The 9,811-nt window shown below is 37.0% G+C and overlaps 1 protein-coding gene across 1 annotated transcript in view; it reads left to right on the top strand.

The window, feature by feature from the left end:
• ABCA13 (ATP-binding cassette, sub-family A (ABC1), member 13) overlaps nucleotides 1-9,524 on the top strand; it is a 211,841-nt gene extending 202,317 nt beyond the window's left edge. The window contains exons 56-58 of the mRNA XM_009330486.1: nucleotides 5,933-6,038; nucleotides 6,933-7,070; nucleotides 9,163-9,524. Of these exons, the coding sequence (XP_009328761.1) occupies nucleotides 5,933-6,038; nucleotides 6,933-7,070; nucleotides 9,163-9,252 (334 nt within the window). The 3' untranslated portion in view covers nucleotides 9,253-9,524. The remainder of the gene's footprint in view (nucleotides 1-5,932; nucleotides 6,039-6,932; nucleotides 7,071-9,162) is intronic.
• The last annotated feature ends 287 nt before the right edge of the window (nucleotides 9,525-9,811 follow it).

The following is a 9,811-nucleotide window of genomic DNA, read 5'->3' as shown; positions in this document are numbered from 1 at the left end:
GATCTGTGTACTGTTTTACTAGACATTTTTCAAACCTGTCTCTAAATACAGTATTATCAGCATTCATGGGAACAGTGCTTCATAAATATCCACATCTATGGTTTCCGCAATACTTCTGGGAAACTGGATTTGAAATAATTATTCCCATTTTATAGGGGAGTAACTGAAGCATGATGCTAAAGTTAAGTGTTTGGGTAGTCAATCTGAGCAGTTTATGGCTAAATATTTTCCGTTTGTTTAATATTGCATTCAAAGTACAATGCCTGTTAACTTCAGCTGTAGCTGTGGGTGTTTCTGAAAGTACTATAAATTCCTTCTGCAAATTGGAGCCCTAGGTCTCAAGGTGGGCCCTTGACAAGATAGGAAAGCAGTAGTGAAAAATGTGGTCTAAGTGAGTTACCACAGACCACACAGATGTACTGGGGTGGAAGGGTAGGATTCGGTTCCCCAGGGCCCTACCAGAACCGTGAAGCACTTTCTTTCCTTTTCTCATCAATCTGCTGTCTTATTTGCAACATTTTCCAGATGTTGCAGTAAATAAAGCCACTTTTCTGAGCTGGTACCTCCAGTATATCTTGTAAGGCATTCATGACAGGGATTTCATGAAGAAATGCTGTGTGATGATGTAATTAAAGCTTATTACATAATGCAAATATACCAGTGGTTTAAATTTTAATTTCACAGCTTGTCTCCATTCTAGCACTTTTTAACTTGAGAATTTGACCTTGAAGTGTTGATAACGTCCTTTTAATAAACATTTTAGTGTGTAATATCCTGATTTTTTTTTTTTTTTTAGAACTTGCTTAAAAAACAGTAGGCCAGAAAACAGTGATAGCAACAGAATGATAATGTTACTTCCTCCTGCTTTTTTCACTGTTGAGGCCCAGAAGGTACTTTGAGGAAACAGTTTTGGTTCTTTGCAGGCTGTGCCATCAGCCTTACACAGAATTACAGTGCTGCTGTTCCTGTTTCGCTGGGAATGTAACATATAAATAATAAAAGAGTAACAGATCTCTGGTACTTGCCTGTATGTGCAGACATACAAGCTCGTATACAGACAGATTTTGTGTGTGCACATGTATAAACAACTAACAAGATTTTACCACATATTTGGAAATCACACCTAAGCGTTTAAATGCTTACATTCAGAGAGCAAGGCCAAGATGTACCCTGCATCGCTCATAACCTGAGGCTGTCACTGTTATGGCAATGCCATATTATTGAATACAGAAATATTGATATTATTGAATACAGAAATTAACTTTAGATGTCTTGATATGAAAGCCTGGAGTGTGTGTGAACAGATAGTGCACGTACAATATACTTGAACAAGTGTTACTCGTTGTTTTAATAAATGTTTTCATGTTTCTATTGTTACCCTGGAAAAATCATAATCAATTGAAAAATGATGAAACAAAATCTATGAATAGTATATGGAGGATGTATTTTATAATTTATTTGTTATGTCTGTTTGTTTGTTTGCATCTAATCAAGTTTATCTGTTCAGCAACACTGAGGTTGTTCTGAATAATTGCAGAAGGAATTCACATTTGGCAAGCGATAGTATATTTGCATTTGATTTTAGCATTTTTTTAAAAACAAAGCAATTATTTCGAATTTAATAACCTTTTTTCCTTCCTAGATATTGTCTTTAACTGCCACTTAATAATGAAATAACTAAATTTATTGTCTGATTTAAAATTATCTTAAACTGTGATGTATTTGTTTTAATAATTTTATTTCAATTTTTGTTTCTTTTTTTAATGTTTTCCAAAGTGTTTTATTTTCAGTCTTGTTAAAGTCTTGTTCTCTTCGTAAATTGTACTTGTGTCTATGGTGGTGAGGGGAATGACCTGAATCTGTATCCCGTGCTTCAGCAATCATACTGGAATAACTAAGTTAGCTTGTCTAGATGAGGCCTATTCACTTAGGGAAAGCAGAACCATGTCTGTATGCAAATGAATGTAAACCAAAGCAGAGGGGCAAACAGCACAGTAGTAAATTATTCCCCCTCTTTGATTTATGGCATATGTTCTAAAAGATGCAGTTCCTTGCAGATATTAAGTGCCAATGTTCTCTTTATTATTTTTTAATTTGTTACCCAATCATGTCACTTTGAAGTAATTTTTGATCAGTGAGACTAGAGCATACATAAAGTATGCATATTATATTTCCACCAGTAAACTTTCTGGAAGCTGTAATTTTTTGGTGTATATATATATATAGCACAACATTCTCCAGGAAAGGTAACCTTTGATTAGTGGAAAAAAGCATATGGATGATTAGATGCTTTTCTTATTCATCCACATTTAGGAAATAGGGCCATGTTCTTGATTTCCTGAGGTTACATTCAGCAATTTTGATTGGGGGAGAGAAGAGATGGTAAATGGGCTTTGGGAAGAGTGTGATTCAACGAGCTGGTCGTTCTGGACCCTGCTGTAAGTTAATCATTCCTTAGTTACATTCCTTAGGCCAGCTGTGATTCTGGGCTCCGTAAAAACACCTTTCTACCACCTCGCCATCTTTCTTCGATGCTGAAAAGTTCTAGCCTATTTAGTAATTCCTGATATGGAAATTGTTCCACTCCTTGTTGCTATTTGATGTTCCTTTTGTTCCCTTGTTATTTGAGCTGCTCAGCTAGCTTGAGGACCTGTGTAATTAAAGGTGTGGAGCTGTTGGATGTGTTTTGTAGTCCTTGCTAAGCTCATGCTTCTGCAGCTGATGCTGTTATTAATACCCAGGTTAATTAGTTTACAATCAGTCTGGGAATTTATATTTTAGTTTCAGTCTCATGGTGGCATTTTAGTAGGTAAAGCACTCAATACATAATACTCCCAGAACCGCCAATGAGGTGAAAGTCAGATGTGAACAACTAGTTTGACTGAGGAAGAGGAAGGATAGAGAGGAAAAAATATTTTTTGTCAGAATATGTGGGGTTTTTTGTGTGTGTGTATACAGAAATAAAAATGCAGGTGTTGTTAAAGTAATGTGGTAGAAATTAGCAGTGGAAAATATCTTTGCTGAATAGCTTTGAAGAGATGGTGATTCTTCTGCAGCAGATGGCTGCTGAACAGGTGTGCCTGCTCAGCTTATGCCATTTTAATGACAATGTTTCCCTCCTTAGGTCTTGAACTATCAGGTGCTAAAGGTTTGATCCTAACAGTGCTAATCAAACCAGATTGTGCTTTTCTCTAATTCCACTTTGGGTTTCTGAATTAATTATATTGTCTGAATCAGGGAGGAAAACAGTGAAAAAAATGGTCAACTCAATTTCCATTGCCTCCGTTCGCTGCTGAAAGCAGCTTGCTGATTACAGCAAGGGGAAATGTTTATTGCTTACCAGCTTACTCTATATGGGGAGCTCTTCTACTAAAATGAATTATAAAATCAAGGTGTAGAAGCATCATAATTTGACTAGCCAAAAGGAAAAAATCTTTTAAAGTTTTTTATTCATGCCATGCCGGTGTTTATGCTGTTCACAATTTAGAATTAAATCAAAGTTGCACAGACTTTTCTGTCTTTGCTAATCAGAATTCTGATTAATTTTCTTTGGAAACTTCATTGCATACAACAATTTCATTTTATGAGACTGTTGAACGTCTCCATAAGCCAACATTTTTCAAACTGTAATTCAATGGTGGCTGTGTAGAGATGCCAGAAAACTGATCAGAATCAAAGATCTCTTGTAAAATGTTGCCTCAGGTTGGCTGTCAACTAAATTGAACACCCTTGTTAACTGTATCCATCGTTGTAACATCTTTTTTTATTGTCACACGTATTTTTTCAGGGATGATGCTATGCATTTAAAACATTTAATTAGAGATCTATTATGTGTTAGTAAATCATTGCAAAGTAAATCAGCCAGCCACTGCTTTGGATTCCACCTTATTCTGGATCTTTTTGGTGTAACAGCACTGTTCATCTGTCAGGTCTTATTGCTCAGTGAATATTTGGTACCCTACAGCTTGGACCCGATAGGATTTAATTTATATAATGTCCTTCGGGAACCAACAAACAGGACACTGCATCAGGAATGTTTCTTCTTACTCCATTTCAAACAGTTCAGTGGTTGCATTTGACTGCAATAAAAAACAAACAAAAACTACAACCAAAGACCAAAAAACCCTACAATAATTTATTTGTAATGTGGCTTTTCATACAGTGCAACTTCTTATGCAGAAGCTGCCGCTGTCATACCTAAAATGTAGCAACTACGGTTTCATTCTACACAAAGAAATAGGATTCTTCTCTGAGAAGATCCTTGGAAATTACATTTTGAATTCATGTGAAATTCTTAATAGAATAAAATCTGCAGTCTAGAATTTTTCATTGTGCAAACTTGCGCTGCTCTGAAATCAGTGAAATTTTTATTGCTTTATACCGACAGAGGTTCTGGTCCAACACAAAACAAAAGTTAAAGCCCTTACATTGCTATACACATATTATAGATGAGGAACATGTGGTGCTTCGTGTGAAGTATTTTGCTGGGAGTCGCTCAGACAGTGGTTAAACTGGACATATGTCTCAGAATAGTCCTTTCTATTTTTATTACACTTTGGTATTCTGTAGACATTTTTTTCTATATTGGAAAAGGGCAGCATCATCGAGTGTGCTGTGATACGTCTGCTTTGATCACATGAAAATGTGCTTCACACCTGTCAGAGCCAATTAACCCAGCTGCTACCCTGAATCACAAGCTGTACACGGAAAAGACATGGGAGAGGAGGGTGTTGGCATGAGGGAGTAATACAGAGGATAGCCACTAGAAACCGAAGAACTGAAGGAAAGGATTTGGCGATGAGTAATTGTGGAGCTGGAGAGTGAAGAAAAGGAAGTAACGCTGGAGTGAAGGATGTGGGAGTGGTGGTCAGTGGGAAGACGGAGGAAGTGGCAAGTTTCTGGGGGGACGTGGGCAATGCAGTCTGAGCTCCCTGTCCCTCTCCCAGCTCTGCCTTTCCATTGCTCACAGGGAACAGCAGCGGCAGAGGAAAGATCTTCTGACCTGGTTCCTGCTGCTGCTTTTTTTTCCCTAGAAATTAACCAACAAGGTGAACCCAAAGGGAGGACACGTAGCTGCAAAGGAGGGCTGGGACGGGAGGGATGCAGCAGCAGCCCCATGTTGCCCCATCTCTCTGCTGAGCTCTCCCCTTGCACCTTGCTCTGGGAACTGGTGCTGCATAACTTCCATTGCTTAAGCAATGTGCGTAAAAATATGGTTGCCATTTCAGTGTTTATGGGTTTATTGCAACTTCCCCAACTAAATACTAGCAGTGAGTAAATCTAATAAAAAATAATGTGTTGGTTAGATTGCCTGTGCTTAACTTTTATCACATGTACGTTGAGAAAGAGAAGTTCATTTCCTAAACTATTCTGAGACAGATTGTGTAGCCATAGAGCTAAAGAAAATTCATTAACTTTGCCATCTCTCTAAATATCCTTATAATTGCCTTTGTGTATCTGTAAAACACAATTGTACTCACATTGCTGAAATAAAAGCTGTGCAGCTTTGTTAAAAGATTTGAAAAATAGTACTACATGCCCATTTTTCTCATTAGAAAAGTTAAAGGATTTTTTTTTCTTCTGTTTTTGTGATTGGCAGTCTTCGTAGTTCTTTGCTAACCATTCAAAGCAATATAGTAATTAAAGCATACTTTGGCATAAGTTCAGGTACATTGGATAGTGAAATATCCTGTAGTAATTAAAATGTAGGCATAACACTTTTTTTTTGTTTCTCTTTGTTATCATTAATTTAACAACTTTCTCATTGAAATGCTATTGTTCAATAGTATGATACTAAAATCACAGTGATAATATAGTAGGCATAAATGATGTTATTTGACATAATCATTATAGGAAAATCAATTGAAACAAATGTTCTTCCTGTCTTCATAGTGTAGACAAATGGATTTATGTTTTTGTGTATCATTCTCAGGTTTGGAGATGGCTATTCTGTCAAGGTTTGGCTTAGTAAAGAAATAAACTATCAAAGAATAATTTTGGACCGTCTACAACTGCATTTTCCTGGAACACAGTTTAAGGTACAACTTAAAACTCCTGATCATAGTATTTATTCTATGGCAGGATTATGTATGGGCTGGTAAGAACAACATATACACATTTGGATATATTGATCTTTTTGGAAAAATTATGTATGAGCATCCCTTTTATTTTCCTATTATATAATTCTTCAAAATCTGACGTGATTCTGATTAAATCAACTCCAAACAGCCGTTTAGGCAACATAAGGAAACAAGCCCTTTATCTGAGTGAAAATTTCCTTTTGCTTTTATTGTTGACGAAGTTGAACTCCCCTTTGTGTTCACCTGAAGTAGGAGTGCAGTGTAGTCACTGAGAGCATTTCCTTTGATTGCTTTCTGATAAGGTCCATAGATGATAAGTCTCAGTCTCTACTGAGATTCTTTTATTTGATACGAAGACTTACAAAAGACCTATAGTAATTAGATTCCAAGAAAAACTCTCAAAGGCCTTTAATTATTTTGGTGGTGTTTTTTTTTTGTTTTTTACTTTATCCATGTTTAGGAGAAGAATAATGTAAAACTATGACTACCTTAGATATGAACCTGTTTGTGTATATGTTTGTGTGTGTGTTCGCTCAGCCTTTTCCCAGACTGCATTGTAACAGCAGTAGTCTGTTGGATTAAAAACCTATAGCATAAAATTGTCCTAAATTTATATATCTTTTATGAGATTAACAAAATGTCATCTCAGAACATGCACAAAATGTGTGCTCTGAGTATGAACATTTCTTTGTGCTACCAATGTAGACAAAATCCATTCTTGTTTAAAAGCTCATATTTTCAATGTTAAACTGCAATAAGAGCCTATTGAAACTGGACTGGTTATAAGCAAGTGTAAGTTCATCAGAATGTGCATTCACTTTCATCTTTTTCTATCATTTTTCTTGTTTTAAGGGACAGCATCTTAACCTGCTCGAGTACCATGTACCACGAAGTCAGGGATGCTTAGCAGAGCTCTTCAGAGTCCTAGAGAATCACAAAGCTTTTCTCCAAATCAAACACTACTCCATTAGCCAAACCACATTAGAGCAGGTATTATTTTCTTTTTTATTTGTTGTGGTTTAACCTCAGCTGGCAACTGAGCAGCACACAGCCGCTCGCTCACGCCCCCCTCCACGGTGGGATGGGGGAGAGAATCAGAAGAGTAAAAGTGAGAAAACTCGTGGGTTGAGATAAGAACAGTTTAATAATTGAAATAAAATAAAATAAAAATAATAATAACAATAATAAAAGAATATACAAAGAAAGTGATTTATGTACTGAGCATGACGTCACATGGTATGGAATGTCCCTTTGGCCAGTTTGGGTCAGCTGTCCTGGCTGTGCCCCCTCCCAGCTTCTTGTGCACCTCCAGCCTTCTCAGTCGGTAGAGCGTGGGGAGCTGAAAAGTCCTTGACTAGTGTAAGCACTGCTCAGCAACAACTAAAACATCGGTGTGTTACCAACATTATTTTCATCCTAAATCCAAAACCCAGCACTGTACCAGCTACTAGAAAGAAAATTAACCCTATCCCAGCCAAAACCAGGACATTATTTTTCTTTCTTTTTTTCTTTTTGTCCCCCCTCCCCCCTTTTTTTGTCTGAACATGCTGTGTACTGTAATTATTGATGTAGTAGTATACTATATCATTTTTTGGATTACCCAAATGTATGCGACAAACCAGCAGTTCCAGGCCACCTCAGGTCTACACAGTAATTTCATGAACCCTACTGCTTCTACGCTGGAGGTTAGCACAGTAAAAGCATCACAATAAGCCACGTATTTGTACCGTGCGCAAGCATAATCAGTGTTTAGATACATCTCGATCTGTGCGGGATGAGAAGGTGGGACTGTGAACTGCCACCTCCACAGTCCAAAAGTTGGGATCTTACCAATGTCCTGGAAAAGGCTGAACCAGTCTCTGCAAATTACAGTAAACCTTAGACTTACGGGACGTTTTCCTTTGAGATTGTTCTTTTGCAGTGAGTATCATTCTGCACATTAGAGAGCAGCGGAAGTGCACAAGTAGACAGAAGAGATCCCACTTGTAAAGACTGTGAAATCCTATAGGGGCAGAAGGAAGAATAGAATGAAGAGATCCCACTTGTAAAGACTGTGAAATCCTATAGGGGCAGAAGGAAGAACAGAACGATGGCAAGGATGGGGTTTCTGGGTGGTTGTGATGTGTTAGAGTGTTTTTATATGCAACTTCTTGTTATGTATTCTACAAACTGAGAGTCACATACAGTCCAAATATTAATTTTCCATGATAGATGGTGTGAACGTACTCTTTTTTCCCATGTGCAAATCATTAATGAAATATTCTGATCTGTACTGATCTGTTCACTGCTTGTAAATGATCTATTCAATGAATGCCTGTATATAAGGTCATTTCAGCCTGTTGATTGTTCAGGCATTGTTCACTCTAGCTTAATTCCTCTCCGTTATTCATGGTGATTCATCACCTCAGTCACCTACCATTGTTTCCTCTCTCTGACTAACTGTCAGTTTGAAACGGGAAAATAGTTCTGAATAACAAACACCCTTAAAATGCATCCCAAGTTTGTTTGCATATGAATATGATCATTTGAATCAAGACTAGCCATCTCTCACTCTCCATTCCTTGCTGTCAAATAGTTGTGCGATTAAAAAGCAAACAAGCCTTTCTGTAGTAAGATCTGTTTTAAAAAAAAAATCAAGGAGGCACATTAGTTGTTGAGTCATGACTCTGCTACGTTCAGAAATATACCTTCACCTTGAAGTATCTGGACCCTCATCTGTGATGGTTATTGATAGAAACAGCAGTCTCAAGTTCCTTAGGTGTGTCATTTCAAAGCAAATTAAAACAATTGTTTCCCACTAACTTGTGCAGCAGTAAAATATAATTTTCATACATAAGATAGTAACTCATTTTATCATTATTTTTATAATTCATCAACCACTGTGTTAGCTGGAGAGGTGAAGAGGGATCATTTCTAGAGCTTACAAAACATATCTCTAGAGGGGTTCCCTCAACATAAACTATTAATTTTTGTGTCATCAAAGCTTAGGAAAGCAACTGAAAAATATCATCGCTATGTCTCCAAAGTTTCAGTTCAAGTACTGTTATTTTGAAAATCCTACTTTTTTTTTAATGTCTTACAGGTATTCATTAATTTTGCTACACAACAGCAAGGCGTCTCGCATTCTTCACAAGAATCTCCTGTTGTTCATCATGACCACCTGCCACGCTAGGCTCAGAATAGGATACAGCTTCAGCAGCATATATGTGTGTGTATGTTTGTGTATATATACGTGCATTTTACATGCAACAACTTTTCAGCTGTTAACAATTTGTGTGTGAGAAACAAATAGTAGAAGCAGAGGTGAGTTTGCATTTGTAGGCCTGAAGGAATGCTACCAGTTCTCAATAAAACAAGAAACTGGTTACATGCAGACCAAAAATCTGCCAAAAAGTAATGCTTTATAATCAACTGGAATTTTATAATATAAATGGCCTAATTAATGCAGCTTTGTGGGAAAAAAAATAAGAAAGGAAAAAAAAGCTGATGTGAAATGTCACAGGGTATAGTAGATTTTTTTTTTTTGTGGTGGATCTACACTCATTTGACTACAGTAATCTTGTCTTGCATGCACGCTCATCTAATTTTTACATGACAAGGCAAGAAAAACACATTGAATGGTAGCAATAGCTAGGCTATCACCCAACATTTCATAGAATTATAGAATCAATCATAGAATAGTTTGGGCTGGAAGGGACCTCTAAAGGTCATCTAGTCCAACCCCCCTGCCG

This window comes from Pygoscelis adeliae, unplaced genomic scaffold (genome assembly GCF_000699105.1).
Source record: "Pygoscelis adeliae isolate BGI_AS28 unplaced genomic scaffold, ASM69910v1 Scaffold78, whole genome shotgun sequence".
NCBI lineage: Eukaryota > Metazoa > Chordata > Aves > Sphenisciformes > Spheniscidae > Pygoscelis > Pygoscelis adeliae.
This window is presented reverse-complemented; position numbering and strand designations above follow the sequence as displayed.